General features: G+C 32.3%; 5 protein-coding genes across 9 annotated transcripts in view; 3 read left to right on the top strand and 2 right to left on the bottom strand.

Moving 5' to 3' along the window:
* The first annotated feature begins 2,791 nt into the window (after positions 1-2,791).
* Positions 2,792-5,391, top strand: LOC122720606 (5-methylcytosine rRNA methyltransferase NSUN4). Of its 3 annotated transcripts, none has more exons than XM_043947413.1 (8): positions 2,792-3,183; positions 3,292-3,474; positions 3,642-3,945; positions 4,016-4,198; positions 4,310-4,596; positions 4,685-4,809; positions 4,877-5,014; positions 5,119-5,391. In XM_043947413.1, exons 1-8 carry the CDS (start codon positions 3,091-3,093, stop codon positions 5,258-5,260), a joined length of 1,455 nt encoding a protein of 484 aa, XP_043803348.1. In that variant the 5' UTR covers positions 2,792-3,090; the 3' UTR covers positions 5,261-5,391. The 3 variants fall into 3 exon arrangements, 2 of the variants coding, with proteins under 2 accessions (XP_043803348.1, XP_043803341.1); XR_006347790.1 differs by having other exon boundaries at positions 2,793-3,183; positions 3,576-3,945; positions 4,685-4,813; positions 5,119-5,252; XM_043947406.1 differs by having other exon boundaries at positions 2,796-3,183; positions 3,576-3,945.
* A 64-nt stretch (positions 5,392-5,455) lies between these two features.
* LOC122720491 (putative inorganic phosphate cotransporter) lies at positions 5,456-9,370 on the bottom strand. Its single transcript, XM_043947254.1, has 9 exons — positions 8,955-9,370; positions 7,558-7,796; positions 7,173-7,406; positions 6,985-7,072; positions 6,690-6,916; positions 6,422-6,571; positions 6,197-6,329; positions 5,867-6,108; positions 5,456-5,787 (listed from the first exon to the last, which is right to left on the bottom strand). Exons 1-9 carry the CDS (start codon positions 8,977-8,979, stop codon positions 5,611-5,613), a joined length of 1,515 nt encoding a protein of 504 aa, XP_043803189.1. The 5' UTR covers positions 8,980-9,370; the 3' UTR covers positions 5,456-5,610.
* A 532-nt stretch (positions 9,371-9,902) lies between these two features.
* On the top strand, positions 9,903-11,616 carry LOC122720546 (sperm flagellar protein 1-like). Its single transcript, XM_043947329.1, has 4 exons — positions 9,903-10,458; positions 10,548-10,835; positions 10,920-11,044; positions 11,499-11,616. The coding sequence occupies exons 1-4, from the start codon at positions 10,347-10,349 to the stop codon at positions 11,511-11,513; spliced, it is 540 nt and encodes a 179-aa protein (XP_043803264.1). The 5' UTR covers positions 9,903-10,346; the 3' UTR covers positions 11,514-11,616.
* LOC122720554 (U6 snRNA-associated Sm-like protein LSm3) lies at positions 11,309-12,225 on the bottom strand. Its single transcript, XM_043947341.1, has 3 exons — positions 12,081-12,225; positions 11,804-11,911; positions 11,309-11,705 (listed from the first exon to the last, which is right to left on the bottom strand). The coding sequence occupies exons 1-3, from the start codon at positions 12,099-12,101 to the stop codon at positions 11,523-11,525; spliced, it is 312 nt and encodes a 103-aa protein (XP_043803276.1). The 5' UTR covers positions 12,102-12,225; the 3' UTR covers positions 11,309-11,522.
* Positions 12,226-12,599: 374 nt separating this feature from the next.
* Positions 12,600-19,715, top strand: part of LOC122720153 (wiskott-Aldrich syndrome protein family member 3) — a 42,058-nt gene continuing 34,942 nt past the window's right edge. For 2 of the 3 annotated variants that reach the window (XM_043946704.1, XM_043946672.1), the window contains exon 1: positions 12,600-13,425. The gene's annotated coding sequence lies outside the window, so the exon portion shown is untranslated. The remainder of the gene's footprint in view (positions 13,426-19,715) is intronic. The other variant, XM_043946690.1, reaches the window with a different exon arrangement.

Below are 19,715 nucleotides of genomic sequence, written 5' to 3'. Positions count from 1 at the left end.
ATGCGATAATAATAACGAAATAAAAAGAAATAAATAAATAATTGAGAAAAAGATAAATGAATAACGTAACCTTGGTTTCCTTTGCTTAAAAAAAAGGGGAAAAAAAAAGAAAATTTTATTATTCTCCGATAATCTTTTCATATCTTTGCTTACGCGAGGCAAAACGGTACGGCGTATCGTAAAAACGTTTCTATTCGCGGTTTTCCATGGGGAGTAGTCTGGTTGGTACCGGAGCATGTTGGTACCAGCAACTCGGCCGATGGCGCGCGCCCGCGCGCGAGAATCCAGCATATAGAATAGGTCACACCCTCTGGGGACCATTATTGCCGAGCACTGTACGTGCACGTGACTTGTATAGGGTCGAGACAAGTGGGTTGGTGCAGTCGTTACTGTTGTCCTCGGTACCCCCTGCTCGTTCAACGACCCCGCATGTATGCGCTCGCCATGCCACGATGTACGCGTGCACGCATGCATGCACGTGACGACGTCGTTGGGAGGCTCGCCGCGGCGAGGAGGGGCGAGGCGTAGGACGGGTGACTACGAAAAAGAAAAAGAAAAAGAGAGGAAAAGGAGAAAAGAAAAGAAAAAAAAAAAAGTCGAAATCAGAACCGATTTCGACTCTTTTATCCGGCCCGTTCGTTTTTCCAACCGAGGATGCGCCGCCACGCGCGCAACAATCGACCATACACGGTGAACCGGTATTCGAGAGAGAGAATCGGAATCGAACGAGGAAATAAGGAGATTTAGAAAGGAATCAACCACCTATTGTCGAGTCGACATCGTATTGTGTGTGTGTGACGATGCGCATATGCACGAAAAGGCGGGCAAGAATTTCGAAAAATTCTCACGAGGATGAATCTGTAACGCTTGTAAATCGAGCTACAATGGAATCGCGCGCGATCCTTTTTTATCGGTCGAGATTCGAGAAAGAAAAGAGAAAGAAAGAGAGAAAAAAGAAGAATACCTGTTGTAGCTCGAGAAAGGGTTCGAAGTTTTGAAAAAAATGTCATGGCGATTCGTCGAAGGTTACGTGCGCACGCATTACCGCGGCAGTTAGAGGCGCGCGCGTGTTAAATGAAACTGCGCGAGGCACGGAAGCGGCGGCGGGGTCACGTGGGCTAGACCAAGTGGGACCAAGGGTCACGAGAGACAGGAAACGGTAGTATTGTATGCCGGATGTCGTAACTTCCGAGTCCTTTGGCCTTTCGTGTTCCCCTTTACACGCGAGCGAGCGAGCGAGCGAGCGAACGAGCGAGCGAGCAATCGCGGTGACACTGCGATTCGTAGGAAAGGGGAGGAGCGAATTTGAATTTCGGCCGATCGAGAATCGAGGAGAAAAATTTCGGAACGGAGCACGGAATCGACGAGTGGCTTGGCGAGCGCCCTAACGCGCCCTCCTCGAGAGATCAGCCGAGCGAGCAATAGAACGAGAGAGTATACAAGTGAGGTCGTACTGTCGAGGCTTTTTGATAAGAGCGACAGAGAGAAAGAGAGAGGGAGAGAGAGAGGGAGGGAACGAGGGAAAGAAAGAGAGACGGCGGCAAGAAAGGGTGGGAGAGCGAGAGGGAGGGAGGGAGGGAGCGAAGAAAGAAGGGAGAGAAAGGGACGGTGGCGAGAGAACGAGAGGGAGGCAGGCGCGCGCGCGAGCGCGAACGCGCGAGGGGCGGAGGGAGGGTATAGTCGTCGTGAGCTCCTTACAGTGCATTGCCTTTACGATCCCTCGAGTCCCCGTCACACCCCGTGCCCCGACAAATCGCGTACGACGTGCCTCTCATGAAGAGATCCACGAAACCAGCTTCGCCGTCGAGCGATTCGGGTCGTCGAGATTCATCGAGAGGAAGAGTTTCTGTATGCGTGACAATGAACACGAAAGTATCGACGAGGTGTGTGTCTCCTCTGGCCACACATAGGGTATACCGCACCCCATGGGCTAGAGTTCTGATCTTTGCTTCGAAGCAAAAGAGCTGATCTCCTGCGCGGCGACGTTCTCCTTTCGTTCCCCTCGAGAACACTGAACTCACGTCTACTGTCTACAGTGGAGACTTTCACCGGAGTACGTTGTACGCGTTTCGAGGGTAACAAGATTATCATGTCGGTCTTACTCGATTCTCAATTTACGTTTCTCATTCTATATACGGTTATGAATTTCTTTTTTAAGTTGTTCTATGATTATCAGGACGATACGTCGTGTTTTCAAACGCGGAGTCTATACTATTTATCATGAATTTTTTATCATTTTTGTGAAATATGCCTAAATATTCGTTGGAAAATAAAAAAAATCGTTTGTCAAAAGCGGTATGAATTATAGGAAATGTTTCGAGATACGTTCCTATTCTTTTGTTCAGGTACAGAGTTCTCGTACACCTCCGAAAACGATTTACAAGTCGAAATGGTTTATAGCATCTAAAATAGGTTCTTCGAGTAGGAACTTTCGAAACAGCCACGTTTCACGGCGCACGAGCGCCTTCACAAGAGGGGAGCACAAAGATGTGTTCGTCCCCATCCCCACCACCCCCATTCACTCCATCTTACTCGGCACGTTTCTCATCTCGATGTCACGACAAATACGTCGCTTCCTTGTCGTTTGCATCTGATATATTACATAGATCGACACGTATTGCGTCTATACATGTACATGCATTTATCTCTACAATTTTTATTTACATCTCGTACCATGGAGATTGTGATAAAGAAAGTCGGCAAAGTAGGAGAAGAATGGCTTACGGAGAAGTTAACGCGAGTTTGATAAAAAAAAGATGTATCGTCCAGTGTTAGTCAAGTAGCACTGGTAGTACCGTAACTCGTGGATTTGTCGGTTGTCCTGTTTCACCTGTACTTGCAGTTCACGCTGGTTCACGCCCTTCTTCTTTTACATCGCTCTCACTAACGGTTAATCGACGTCGACCACTTCTTGCGTTCGAAAGAAAATTGAACGTACATGCAGCGCCATCGAGTAGCGAAATCGAGTAACGAATTTTGCCGCTATCTTCGCTTCTTCGTTTCGCAAAGTTCAGCTAATTGTTGTGTTTGAAAAACGCAAATGAGACAAATTATGAGAATTCGAATCAATCATTTGCATGTTTGAAAAAAATGGCATTGTTGCTCGATAAATTAAGATTAAAAAAGATTGTAAAATTATCCGTTCGATATATTGCTGGTAGTACACATGGAAAAGATCATTGGGTTTGTATCGTTATAACCCCACAATTATTGTTAAAACTTGTTATTAAAACTTGAATATTCTTTTTAAAAATTCGTTTAATTTAATGAAATAGACAATTATTTTTATAGTCTGTTGTAAAGAAAAAGAAAACGACAAAGGATAAAGCGCTAGAATACTTTGATGATTTTTATGCAAATATTTATAAAAACAGTTGGAAGAATATACGAACTGCGTTATTAAAAAAAGATTCCAAGTATATGGCTGTGGTTAATAATTTCAGTGATACGGAAAAAATTCGATCTAATTTAGAGGTAAATTGACATAACAATATTAAAAATCATAAAGTTATAAAATAAAAATATTAAAAAAATATTAAAAATTTATATTAAAAGGGAAAATAAAATTATTACAGCTACTTGGTGCGTTAAATTTAAGGAATCTATATAATGTACAGAAAGAAAATGTAGATTTTTTTAAGAGTAAAAGAGAGGCCAAGTATGGTAAATCTGACGATATACAAAATTCGATAGAAGCTGAAACATCTATAGATCAGATGGCGGAACTTCAAGCAGCTTATCCTGCTAATTATCCAAATTTAGAATCAGAAGCCTTAAAAGCTGAAACTACGGAATCTGATAAAAAAAGTGAAAATAAAATATTTATAAAATTACAATCTATAGATGCAAGTTTAAACGATATTAATATAGACAATACTCGTATTGTTGATTCATCTGTAAATTTATCTATGCTTCAAGAATATGTGCCTACTAACAAAATAAAAGGTTTGTTTAATTAATATATTCTTTTGAATTAAAAAATTAATACTATATTTTTTCAAATAAATTTCCATAGGCTTAGATGATTGGGTTTTGGAATCCGATCATTATAAATTTTATACTAAGGCTGATGATTTTAAGGTAAATGTTGAGAACGAGCATGTTTTGCCATTTCCAGAACATTTACATGTATATACTTTTGAAAGAGATAATTATACTAGATTTCCAAGTCCTAAAAAAGGATCTACTGGTGTATTAGGTTTGTATTATTTTAATTTCAATAATAATAAAGCTAATTTTCTATATATCTTAAAATATTGTATTAATTATTAATGAAATATATAATATTACCAATATATTTTATTTTTAGATTATTATTTATTCGATGGCGGATCTATACTTCCTGTATTAGCTCTAGATATACAATTAGGTGATATTGTACTTGATATGTGTGCTGCACCTGGAGGAAAAGCTTTAACTATTCTTCAAACTCTCATGCCACGTTTACTGATTGCTAATGATATTGTCAAATCTAGAATAAAAAGAATTGAAAATGTCATGAATCAATTTGTTTCAAATATTTGTGAGAAAGAAAATATGTTTCTTATAACGCAACAAGATGCTAGAGCAATCAATGAAAATGGTAGATATAATAAGGTGTACATCTTAATGCAATGTCTTTTTTATTAGTGTTTAATGTTTTAATGAAAATTGATATAAAATTCACATTTATTAACCTTTTTAGATTTTAGTCGATGTCCCATGTACAACAGATAGACACAATTTACATTCTGATGAAAACAATATTTTTAAATCAAGCAGGCTTAAGGAAAGATTAAAATTGCCAGAAATTCAGTCTGAAATTTTAGCGTCGGTAGATGAAATATATCTCATATTTTTCTATTTCATAATAAATAATTAATTTTTAATTTTATAGAAATGCATTGAAATTAGTATCGATAGGGGGTACAGTAGTTTATTCAACATGTTCTCTTAATCCAATACAAAATGATGGTGTTGTACAAGTAGCATTAAAGAAAGCATGGCAAGAAAGTAACTGTGTCATGGTTGTAAAGTATGTATTTCGTATATTTCTCTAAATATATTATTACATTAATATTATTACATATATATTATATTATTTACATTAACTTCTTACGTATTATATGATTCTTGTAGAGATATGACAGAAGCATTGTTGCCCTTACGATGCATATATGACTTTGGCAAAATTGGTTTAAAATATGGTCATATTGTTATACCCACTTCTCATAATAATTGGGGTCCAATGTATTTTTGTAAAATAGTAAAAGTACAGTAAAGATAAATGAGTATTTCTTTTCTATATTAAATAAATAAATATTTAAATTTGTACTTTTAATGTAAATATTGTTATTAAATATGTTTAAATATGTAAAATATTATCTTTAATAAATAATATTTAATATTGTATATGTATAATAGTAATAAAAAAATATATTTTATCATTCGTTATAATAGTGTAAAGTATGAAAAAATTTTCATATAAAAACAAAAATTTTAACGCAATAATGATGTTAAATGTATAAATAAGTTCCTTGTAGAATAAAGATTATTAATGATAATCTTTTGTATAATATCAAAAATTGAATTAGAAAGCTTTTTGAAAGTTGACTTTTTGAAAGTCACACATCATTTCTTAAAATCTTCTTTTAATGGTAATGTTTGATCACTGATCTCTTCATCGATTAATTTAGTTTTATTCCAGGGTTGTTCTTCTCCATTTCCAAAAACAGTGTAAACTATTATTTCAATTATATACAAAACAACAGTTGTAAAAAATATAATTCTCCATGCTCCTATAGTTTGCTATAAAAGAAATTGAATAATAATAGCGTTAATAATGATATTATCATTAAATAAGATATTTTACTACATAAACACTCACATTTCCGTGCGTTAATTTTCCAACAAATATTGGCACTACAAATCCAGGTATAGTAGCAATACAGTTCGTAATGGCAACGAGAGTACCAGCAAAATTTGGAGCAATGTCAATATGATTGGATAGAAATCCACTATACATTCCACCAATACAAGTTACTCCAATAGTCATTAATGTAACAGCTAATGTACGATTACATCCAACATAAGATACTCCTATTAAACAAATCATGGGAACAACAGATGCTAAAAATAAAAATTTTAATAATTATTATTGAAACTTATTTTATATCTCCAAGATATACATATATATATATATTAATGATAAACTTACAGAATAATGTCCCAATTTTTCTTGATACCGTTACTGAAATTAATTTTTTATCCTGCATTATGGCTAACACCTTACTAAGAACCATAGTGAAAATCCACATGCATAAAAATGGCATGGAAGAAAGACCAGCATTCTATTCAATAAACGAAAAAAGATAATTAGAATCGTTGTATTATGATATTGTTTAAATTTCCAATTTTTAATTTCCAGTTACAAATTACTCACAGAACTCATGTCGAATTTTAGTATTTGATTCATAAAAGTAGGAAGCTCAATAAGTAACATGTACCATCCAAAATTACTACAGAAATGAGCAATTAAAATTGCCATAAATGGTTTAGATCGTAACACTGCACCCCATGGAACTGATAGCCTCTAAACACAAGACATATTTTATATATATATATTACATACATATGATTCTATATATATATTCTATATATATAGAATATATATATAGAATCATGAAATTTTTTTTTAATGTTAAACGAACTTTATGTTCACTATTCCTATTTTGACCTAAAGATTCCATAATGTAATTCCTTTCCTCTTCGCTGATAAGCATCGTTTGTTCCTCTGGACTATCCGCGATCACAATCCACCAAACCGTGCACCAAATTAGACAAAGTGCACCTTCAATGTAAAATATCCATATCCATTCGAAATTCGCAGCCAACATTCCCGTTAAGAGTATAGAAATCACAGTGCCAAGTGCAGTTCCTAGAAGAAGCAGAGAATAATATATATTTACACGACTAAAAAAAAAAAATATATATATATGTTTTTACCTGCATAAACGATCGAAGCAAGAACGCTTCTCTCGTTTGGTGGAGCCCATTTAGCGATCATAACGTGCATTGCCGGAAACGTCACGCCCTACAATTAAAAAAAAAAAAAAAAAAAAAAAAAAAAAAAAAAAAATATAATATTTAATTCTAAAACAATTAAATATTGAACAATTTTTTAATCGACTAACCCCACCGATTCCTTGAAGAAATCTCATCACGATAAAGAGAGAATAATGGGTTTGAGCAGCAACAGGTGATAATATAGATGCGACGACGTTCAGAAGTACCGATCCATTCATCACCCATTTGGCGGATAACAGTTCGGCCATTCGTCCCCCCGGAAGTAAAGATACCATGTATCCCCAGAAGTAGGATGACAAGATAAGGCCTTGTAAAGGTTCGTTCCACACGAATGGACCATCCTGTACGTGTTAAAAAAAAGTTGTGAAATTTTCATTTGCGAAAAATTTTTAAAAATTTCTTTATAATCATTCCATTCCATAACAACTTCGAATTAAATTATTTTAAAATTAATTTCGCTTCGTAGACGTTCGTATACAAGTATACGCATACCTCGATGATGATTTTCGTCGTCGCGTTAGAAGAAACATCATGGTGATGACATTCGTCGGCCACATTCGTCGCATTCCCCGATTCCAATTGATGCAACGCGGACAATATTACAGCAGTGTGGTTCACCATAGCTACGATGGCCACACTTACGTTTACCTTGAAACCGTAGATAATGGCGAGCCCAATAGAGCCCATAATCGCCATTACGTATCGTGTAGGAAACGTGGCGTGCCCTGTTTCTATAAATATGTGTATTTAAAGAATTTTAAATGTTTATTTAATGGAACAAAGTGGTCAGTCTTTTTAACAATTATAATGATTAGTTGATAATAAAAATCGTATATATATATATATATATAAGAATGAACAAAGGAATTTTTTAGCATGAAGCATAAAGTGTTTTTCAATTATTCTTCGCAACCGTACTTTTTTGCGGTTGTTATTATATAATGTTCTATCTGCAAATAAATAAAATTAAATAACGATTTTTAAGAAAGGTTAAAAAGTTATCGAGAAAGTATTAATTTACGCAATTTGAAATATGATAAATTTACATGTAAAATTAATATCTTTCAAATTTTCTTTCAATTTAATTATCATTTTGAACGACAAAAAATTAAAAAAAAATTTTATTTCGCTACGTTGATAGATATTCGATAAACAAATATTCAATTATTTATTAACAATAATGAAAAAAAGGATCATTACAAGTTTTTAGACCTAAATACTTTTCTTTTTATTCCACGCATTTATTTTCGGTATTTATTTTCGAATATAGGTCAAGAAACGTGTAAAAACGAAGTTTCAAAATATTTTTTTTTTTTTTCTTATTTTTTACGAATATATCGCGCAAAATAGAAAGGAAATATATCATTTCATGTCAAAATCGATGAAATGTTTGAATAACAAATTAATGATTTTTTTTACAGATAAATTATCAATGACAATATCGTTATCAACTACACAACTATTAAAATCATGCAAATTTATATTATATGAATGACTAATGACTAACATGTGTCATAATAAATGCATAGCGTTGCATCAACTAGATGGAAATTATATTCGATGGAAACAGCGTGATTTCAAAATTATTATTATTATGAATTACATCGTGTATTTAATTTTTCAAAAAATTAAAAATATCACAAAAAATATTTTATTTATTTTTTTTTTTGACTCGATACAAAACTTATTCGGCGAAATTTTATAAAATGTTTAAATAAAAAAAAAAAAAGAGAGAGAAATGAGTAGAGGACACTTGAAGGTCACAGAGATAGAAACTCGACTAAAAGGATAGAATTTCGAAAAAAATTGAAATTCAATTAACTTTCCCCCCTTTTACGAACTCATTAATGTACAATCTCTCGGATCAGAATCGTACTATAATTACTTACCCTTGAGATTACGTTTTCCAGTCATAATTTTCCCTCGACGATACGTATTTTCTCTGCCTTTTCGAAATAAAAAAAGAAAAAAAAAAAATCTTCGTAAAAGAGTTTACAATTTCTTTTCGATTACAATTGCAATTCAAACTGCAATTTAAGAATTAATAAAATTTCTACGAATTCACAAAATTAATCGTCGCTTAATATTTCTCGATTTAACGCCGTTTCCGAATTCGAAGAGAAATTTTCGTGAAATACGATTTTTAGCCCGAAAAATTTATAATCGATTATTGGACAATGTAAATTTCGAAAACTTGTCAATTTACAATTCTCTCTTTGCTCCCACTTTCGTTTGTTCCTCGTTCGCGCAACATGCTACTGAAAGTGAACGCGATACATCAGATCCTCCAAACTATACGAAGGAAAAACGGAGCGTGCGCCTCTTCTATAAATGCCATAGGCGTGTGAACGCAGGCTCAAATTCATCGTCTTTCCAATACTACTCCTTGTCGGTGTGACGATATCTATGTATTTTCAACCTGCCCGTTCATTCCGAGAACGTGTGACTTTAATGAAAATGCACGTAAATATTTGACGGATTACGTCATTAACATTAGACTCCTAACATCTGCAATAATATTATTTAATATTGTTAGATTTTCAGATTTTACAATGTAAAATATATAGTGTAAATACATATATAAATATTATTCGGATTTTTTCTTTATTATCGGATATTATTAAATTTATAATATTTAATATTTAATATTTTTACGATTTAAAATTCTAATATACATATTGATTCAATCAGATACGACATCACTTGCAATGTGTATTTATTCGTTATAAGTTTGCTATATTGAAAACTTGGATATAAAATTCTAGCTTTATCTTTATCGAGAACGATAAAAGAGTGAAAGACGAAGATAAATTGAAAGTCAAAGCGTTTGAAAAAAACTTTATGATGTATTGTTTCGGGAAAGTTCTTCTTAAACATGTGTCCCTGATAAATATTGAAGCATATAATATCATTTAAAGTATTAAATAAATGAATTAAATAATTTGATTGTAAAAGAAAAAAGAAAAAAGGAAAAGAAAAATTTATTGATGTATTTTTATATTTTCGTAAGATTCAAGTTATTAATTTTTCTGTATATATAAGAAATGCAATAATTGAAATTTCAACGTTATACCATTTATCCGTTAATTTGATGGAAGGAAGCGCATGATGAACCAAAATGAAGTTGGATTCATAAATAGGTTACAATATACATATGTCGACCTAATCAAAATTTGCAAATTGACAGTATGTAACAAAAATAAAACGATGACATTTATAAATTCCAATGTATAAAAATAAGTTCTTTTTGAATTTTAATGATAAATAAGTAAGCTAGAAACATGAGCGAGGAATTAGCACCTGACCCTACCCTTGAAGAAATATATACATGGATCGAGCAAATACAATTTTCAAAACCAAAGAAGAATCTTGCTCGAGATTTTTCCGACGGTGGTAATAATGAAAAGTTCATACATTTTATAAGCACAATTTATTTTTTAATTGGCTAATGTTTAAAAAATATTTTTTTCAACAAATCCCAGTTTTTATGGCTGAATTGTTAAAACGGTACTATCCTAAAAACATCGATATACATAATTATGTTCCTGGTAATAGCGTTGCAAAAAAAATAGATAATTGGTGTACGCTAAATCGGAAGGTACTTTCAAAGCTTGATATCAAATTAGGAAAAGATATAATCAATAAATTGGCAAATTCGCAACCTGGTATTATTGAAAAAGTTTTAATCGAATTGCGAACTAAAATTTTAAAAGATTGTAATACGGAAAGGAATAATTTATATTCTGAATATCAGGAAAACGAAAAACCAGGTAAGTAAATGATTACAGCCAAATAATATAAAATTTCGGAAAAAATTTGTATAATTTTTGAGCAAAATTTTATTTTCTATAAAGAAGTTGTTAAGTCAGTGCTCAATACTGAAGAAGTAGCGAATAAAACTGTTCCACGTCATGTTTTTGTTCGATTAAAACAGGAATTAGAAGAAAAAAATGAAATGATAAAAATGCTTCATCAAAAGGTATCTCATCTCGAGTCTTTGATAAAACTAAAAGATCAAAGAATTACAGATCTTACTTCACAAATAATAAAACCTGTAGAACAAAATACACCAAGATCTGTAAATTTAAGTTCCACATCTAATGTAGTTTCAAAACTTCGAACGAAAATTATATAGATAATTAGATATTTTTGAAAGTTTGAAATGTTTTGAAAATATTTTAAATAACAGTGTACTTCAAAAAATTATATTATTTATAAACTTTTAATTAATATATCATTTTAACATAGTGTACCACATCTTGATTTGTTTTTTTCATTATTTAGATTACAATTTTTATAACTATTGTTATAGATTTTTATTATAATTAAATCTATTAGTTTATTGATTTTTGTTGATACTTGTTAAATGCTCATTACAAAAGTTGATAAAATTGTATCAACGTAAAATTATATTATTTGTTTCTTATTTTTAGATAGATTCAATGTAAATAGAAATTTTATATTGGTGCTCTCATACTTGGTGGTGAAACCAAAATTACACCATCACCACGAACAAAAAGCATAGAAATATTCCTTTTAGTCGTACGATAAACTTCCTCGTATGTTTCTTCATCAATTTCTACGGTAGTTACAGTTTCTTCTGCTTCGCCCAATACCATATTCAAATGTTGGTCATAAGCCTGTAAATTAAAAAATTAAAAAATTTTATATTATTAAATTTTTTTAAATTGACAATATAAATGTATATATAATAGACAGATAAAAAAATAATATTTACATGTAATCGTCCCCGTAATTCTCTCTCATTTCTCATTTTAACATATATTCTTTCATCAAGACTCAATCTTATAAGATCTAAGGGTTCTTTAACATTTATTGCTGGCACCTGAAATGAAAATATATAAGTGAGGTTATTCATAAAATTCTAGAAATACTTGTGTTTGATCTTGAACTTTATCAATATGCTCACTTCATCCAAAAACAAATATACATGAGGTTATAATACGTATAATAGGTTAGATTCATGTTGTAAAACTTTAAATCAATGTTTTTACCTGTTCTGTCTCGTCAGCCATGATATAATTAAATTCAATATTATTTATTTATTTTATTTTTAATTTATAAAACTAGATTAACTTTTTACGTTTATGTTTACAAACAAATATAAATGTTTAGTTTACTTTCTACAAAATCAACTATTGCGCGGCATCATTCGGATAAACCGGCAATATTATCATTTCATGATATCAAACTATCATCCGGCAAGTGGCGCCATACATTTCTCAAGATATTTTCCTAATTTATTAAAATTTCCTTAATCATTAAATAATATTCATTATATCATTTTCATTGAATAACAAATTAATTAAATCTTTTGATATTTTTTTTATAAATATAAATATATTCTATCGTTCTATAGTTTTTATTTTATATCGAAAAATACTTTGATTTTCCCGCGTATTAGTTATCAGCTTATCCGCATCAAGGAATGGGCGCTACTAGTCGACGATAGAAATCAGCGTAGCTTGAGGTATTGCTAGAGTGAACGAGCGCGAGGGAGCGAGCAACGCCATTTTCTCAATTCGCGGGTGAAGACTGTGCGCGGTGTGTGACTTGTTTGATAAAGTTTATCCACGATTCTGTTTCACGACGTCGAAATTACGGGCTGTTTGACGGCCCTGGTGTATTCACCAGTGTTATGCATAGACACGCGGCCAGCTGTGTGGTAGATATGGTGAGTTCAGAGAGATCGAAGCGCTCCCGGGAGACGTGACGTCTTGTCAGTCGGCCTTTTCCCATTCCCCCTTCTTGGTGAGCTCCCGCAGGGATGGGTCGTGCAGAGTTGTCGTTTATGATAACGTAACATAAACTAAACGGTAAATCGAACACACGTTTGTCCTTGTCGATTACGATTTCACGTGTAATAAAAAAGAATCGTGGTGGAATCAGGAGCCCGTAAAATGTTTCGTTCGGGCCAATGGGCGGAGGTTTAGGGCGGCACATGGCTGTTGGGGCGCCGGCTGTGCAGGGGGTGGTTTTCCCGACGCTAGCTCGAACTGACGAAAATTCACTATTCTTGTCAGTTACGATATTCTATGCGTACGTATATCTCGATCGTGATCGCGTGTAATTGCGGCCGGTCACGGTTCGGATAACAAGTTCATAGTGACAGTGGAAAGAGAAGTACTCCGTTATATGTCTTGATTTTCTTATTGAAGAAGAGAAGCAGCCGGAGGCTTCGGCCTTTCGCGGATTACGCGCGTCTCTTGTGTGCTATAGTGTTCTGCATTTTCTTCACGTAAAGCTTGGACAAAGGAACCAATACTGATCACGGACGATCTCTGGAAGAGAAATATTCGACGATCTTTGTGTTGCTGCGAAGCAGGGACAACGGGTAACGTAAGCTCCTTTCATATATGGTTTTGTAAATTGTGATATCGTGTGAATCGTTTAATTTGATCTTCCACGATGATTTATTAATGGACCGTTAGATCTCGTGGAATGTATATGCGTCAGTATTATCGATCGATGCTTGTTGACATACAGAAGACTCTTCTTTCGTTTTTTTCTATAAACGAATGATATAATATAGTTATCTTTACATTTATAGCGTTCACTTTTATCTTTCGTTCGATTCGTTTACATTGGCGTAACGTTTCAACAATTTCAAGGATTATTTCTTAATTTTCTACATTTATGTAATTGATTATGATCAAATAGACAATATACTTTTTTTTAAATTTTAAAACCGTTACAAAAATCCAATTTGTCACGAATTTATTCTATTACAAACGTATTAGATACACGGTATGATCCTATATTATACATAGGAGTTTGGTGATTAAAATTCGCCGTGACATTCATGCGCCAATTAACTCGCCCGACCTTGTTGACATTTTAAACGTTTTCTGCCCTCTCAAGAAATCCGATAGCTAACTTCACACGTATACTTTCAACAGTTGCCTCGCTAATCTTGGATCATCTTTTTCCGATAGGTCTTCCTATGTGTATCGTTTGTCATTTTACAAATTCATTATTACATTCGGTATAAAACAGTATTCACAATTCACCCGTTTAAATTTGTAGCGTTAGTCTTATGTTAATGTATTGTTTTATTACTACTGGATTACTACTGGAAGAATGAAATTAAAAAAAATGAATATATCATTTTTTATGAATTTTTCATGTATAATATTCTTTGATTTGTAATTAAAAAAAGTATAATATTATATAATTAGTGTAGTAATTAAATATAATTTATACGTTGTATATTTTCAAAGATAATTCTCGATGATTTGAATTTTTACGTTGTTTTCGTAGTTATCTATATTTTATTTTACAGTGATAATTTTATGATATAGAAGCGATAAATTTATGATACACGTTTTACAATATTATGCAGTGGGTACCCGATTAACCGGCTTAATTGAGACCGGGCAAGCCGGTTAAATCGAAACCAATTGGATAATTCGGAGGCCATGATTAAACTAAATATGGTTATTTATAGAAATTCATCTATATATCTATTTATGATTTTACAAATAAATAAGATTCTCAATATTTTATTTTTTAAATATAATAATATTTTCTTTAAATTTATTATCTTTAAATTTATAATAAATCGTAATATATTCATATTTTAAATCCTATTATTTTATTCTTATTTATATTATTATTTTATTTCTATAAATTAAGATAAGCAATCATTGATTGAAAATATCATAAATATTGTTTAGTTATTATATAATTGTTATATTAATATTATATAATTGTTTAGTTATTATAAAAATAGCGATTTATTTAAATTAAATTAAAAAAATTATATATTTCTTTCTATCGAATCGGATTTATAATGAAAGCACAATTCTGCGCAATGTCACATTGCGCAGGCAGTTAAATAGTAACGCTAATTTATATTAAATCGTTGTGCATTCGATAAATTTCGGTAAATTACATCGAAACAAATTGCGCACTTCAATTCAAATGGATTTTTTATTTTATCCTAAACATTATTTGTAGAATGGTAATCGTAAAAATAAAGTATTCAATTTTTTCAAAATAGATTATATAGTTCCTCGTTTCTGTTTCGTGTTATTTTTCAGTACGTTACACAAGTAATATAGATTGTTGTATAATGTATCGTGTGAAGTTGCGCGCATACTCACGAACACGTGTCCGGACACGCGACGTGTGCGGGAGAACGAATTCAAAATAACCGTGTGTTTTATGGGTGGAGTACCGTCGAGATATTTCTTTATTCATGAGTGCAAACGACGAAGCGGCACGGCGTGCATTAATCCCTTGAAATCGTCGCTCGACCAAAGCGCACCAAGCCGAGTGTGTTTTTAACGCTCGTCTGCATTGAAACGCTTTACGTGGAAAACCGAATTACGAATTTATGCAACGGATAAACACATGCATCGGAGCCCTTTGAGGAACTTATCCGTTTACCCAAGATGGAAAGCATTGATAGTTGATGACATGTTATTACGGTAGATGGTACACGTTTCGTGTTTAAAATAATTAGGGGATTGATCAGTTACAAAGACGACAAAAAATATTTTTTTCCGCGAAATATACTATATCGAATAAAGTCAATTATTCATTATTTCTCTATTATATCTATTTAAATTCATAAATATCAAATATATTGCAATGTATCATACTGAAATAAGATTAAAAATTATTCTCAACGTGTTAACGAAGAAGAAATGCAAAAACTAGAGAAGTTAACGCGATCGCATTTATCTCTATCAATTCAATTATTTATTTATTCAAATATTTAATATTCAATTCATATTATTTTTCAACTTTATGTGAACATTCTCTCAAAAATGAATTTTTTTTTCCTCCTAAAATGTCTAACTACACTCACTTTGCTTCTCGATACGCTTTCACACACTCGAAAGTCCATTATACCGATTTGCACGTAGCGTATTAAACCATGCACGTCACGAGTTGATATTAGCCGATGATTTACGAGGCTCACTACGCGCAAATAATAACGGCTATCCTGTCCTATAGTGATTCACGTGCAAAAGCAGGGATGAAGTAATGCGACTGTTTGTCACTGCGTAAAAAAAAAAAAAAAAAAAAACTGATTAAACAGCAAACGGAGCGCACAATCCAGGTTTCATCGTTCCGTGTTGGAATCCTATTATCGATACGTCCCCCGAGAATTCTTTCAAACGCGAAATTTCAATTACGCGTGGAAACCGAAACACAATCATTCACGAGCTTTCGTAGTTAAATTGCTTTCTCTGTTAAATGTATTTATCGCGAAATTCTACAGATTTTTAAATAGATTTTTATCATTAATTGCTTACAATTGTTTCTTATTTCTTACAAACGTTAATTTTAGGAATTTCTAGTTATTTTTGCTTGCCAAATGCTCGTTATTAATTCCCTATAACCAAAATTTCACACATCCAAATTCTCTACAACCAAAATTTTACTATTCGCATAATTTTACGAATCGAAACAGATGCGTCACGCGGATATTGATCCTTTTGGTGAACTATTTACGGTATAACGGTACAAATAGTAGAATAGTAGAATAATTATCGAAGCATGGTCGAGCGATCACCATCTCGGAATCCGATGTGTTATCGCGATAACTTTCCACTTTCTATTTTTTTATTCTCTCTCTCTCTCTCTCTCTCTCTCTCTCTCTCTCTCTCTCTCTCTCTCCCCCTCTCCCCTCCCCCTCGTTTCCAGAAAAAATGCATCGTTACACGGCGCATTGTTTCGAGATTAACGACGCTTTTGCCAAACGATATGTGGCAGAAGAAATGGGGACAACTTAACTCTAGGATTCCACGATCGAGCATCGAGCGTTGTCGCACAATCTAGCGCGTTTTGCATCGCCGATTTGTTTGCCGCCACTTTCTTACACGCTATGAAATATCTCGTGCATATTTATAACGCAACTCGTGGATTTTTATTTATCTTTCCCACTATTTAAGAAACAGATCCATCGTCCAATTATAGATACTTGGTAAAATTGTTATCGATCGAGAAGAAACTTTTAAAAATAATTGAAACCAATAAATAATACTATTTATTCGGAAGAAAATTTTTTTGAAAATAATTAAAATATCGGACAAATATGAATTAAAAAATAATATGAAATATGAAAAATTAAAAATCAATAAAATATTTGATTTTTAATTCATTTAATATTTGATACGTATAACAATAACGTGACTCTGCCAATTCAAAAAAATTATCTAATCGCTGTCTAACTTCGATCGGCTCGTTTCAATGACCTTTTGAGAGTAGAATTTGATTGATCGATAGATCGTGTGAACATTTCTGAGAATTTTATACGACATTGAAATACGAGCGGAATGGAGGTTATTGACATTCAGCATTCATTATTCTCAGATAATTGCTGTTTTGCCTTTATCAATCTTGTTAAACATTAGCGTGAGCTAATTCGTTTCGAACAAAAAGAAAAAAAAAGAAAAAATTCATTATCAACTATAACCGATATCACGACAAATTTATCTCCAATTCTTCTCCTCGGCTCGATACAATTCGTTTAATTAATGAATTATCGAAGCGCGAGGCGAAGCTCGGCCGAGCTCGCGTCGTTTCCTTCTTTTTTATTCATCCGCCTCGCCTCCTTCGACCGCTCGTTACGCTCTTCTTTCATCTTAAATACGCACGCTTTAAATTTCTCCGCGACGATCCGGTATCACACCAGTCCGACAACTTTTTCCATCTCGTGTAACGATTTTCGAGCTCTGTATCTCTTCTTGACTTTTCGTCGTCCCGTTTTATAATACGCGATTTTTACGAGGCCGGAAAATTGTAATTTTTCTTTTTCCTTTGAATATCCATTCCTTTATCGTAATATTTCGAAATTCGTAAATCGAAATTCAGATCGATAGATCCAAATGACAAGATCGCTCTACTAGATTTTACTATGCGTTTTAAAAACGTATTTCTCGTTCAAAGAAACAGGTTATTCCCTGGTTTATTATTTATTATATTATTTATTATTTATTATATAAATTATTTATTATTTGTTATATAATTTATTTATTATTTATTATATAATTTATTATTATAATTATATATTATTATATATATTATTTATTATTTATTATATAATTTATTTATTATATAAATTAAACGGTAGGAAAAGTGCGTGGTTCGGAGATAAATTCGTGTATAACGAACCCTGTAGCAACCCTGTAATTAATTAACACTCTTCAATTAAGCGACACTGTCTCTCCTTTGAATTAACTGCGAATAAATTACGAGATTACAGGATGACTGGAGAAGAGAGAGACTGGACAGGAGAAATTTGACTTCGAAATTGGCAACGTTGCGCATCATCGTCCTTAGCACAGATCTAAAAAGGGAAAAGAAACTTGCTCACAATAGAATCGTAGAGTATGATCCGCTCGACAGATTCTAGGGGAAAAAACCGACATTTCAGAGACAAGTTGTTTTTGATCGAAAACGTTTGTATCCGTGTCATACGTTTCTTCTCCTCGTCTTTTCTTGTTTCTTGTTTCTTGTTTTCTCCGTGTCGTAAATCCTTTTTTTTCTCCCTCCCTCTCTTTCTCTCTATAAGAAAAGTTAACCAAAGCTGATCTCATCGCGATCATTTCGCGGAATTAAAATTACAAGCCTGTTAACATTTCACAATTCAACGAATTAGAATTCGACGAAATCTCGATTAAAAATCTCGATCGATCGATGATAAATCAAAATTGCGATTTATGACACATTGAATCGACACGAAATTGGTAAATAATCGTGATTTATACATTTCGATAAATCACATTATCGAAATATTAAATATATAATATATAATAAAATAATAAATATATAATAATAAATAATAATATAAAATAATAAAAATATAATATTATATATTAAATGTAATATTACAATATAACGAAAAATATTAATACAAAATACAAAAATACAAATAACGAAAAATTAGATATAATATAATAATAAAATATATATAATAATAAATTAAATTTAATATTATATATTATATATTATATATATGCTGTAACACAGAGTATTACAATATAACGAAAAATATTAATACAAAATACAAAAATACAAATAACGAAAAATTAAATATAATATAATAATAAAATATATATAATAACATAATAAAATATAACATTATATATTATATATTTATTATATATTAAATATAATACAAATATATATATATAATACAATAATAATACAATACAAATAACGAAAAATTAAATCGAAATTGTTATTAATCGATTATCGAATAATTTATATCGTATATTTAATTCCAAGCTTTAAAATAGATGTATTTTAAAAATTGTAAAGTATACTTGGAGTACTTTAAGAGACGAAGCAGCTTCTGATCGAATTGGAGCAATGAACGCGACACGCATGTGGAACAAGTGGAACCGCCCTCGCCACGTTGCCTTTGCCCTGCATTAATTCAACAGAAGAAGACACTGTTGCGCAACATTCCTACGCAGAATAATACCTGACCGCGTTTTCAGGCGCAGGGTATCCGAGAAATCGGGTCGCGGCTCTAGATCTACATTAGAACATTTTTATGTATCGAAAATATTCACGTATCACGTTTGGTTCAATTCAGAGAAGCTCAAATTCGTTGACAGATGAGTTACCGATTTCGTTAGAGCTCGTGGAGTCTTTATTTCGATAAAGTG

This window comes from Apis laboriosa, unplaced genomic scaffold, assembly GCF_014066325.1.
Source record: "Apis laboriosa isolate Shangri-la unplaced genomic scaffold, ASM1406632v1 scaffold105_cov147, whole genome shotgun sequence".
Taxonomy (NCBI): domain Eukaryota; kingdom Metazoa; phylum Arthropoda; class Insecta; order Hymenoptera; family Apidae; genus Apis; species Apis laboriosa.
This window is presented reverse-complemented; position numbering and strand designations above follow the sequence as displayed.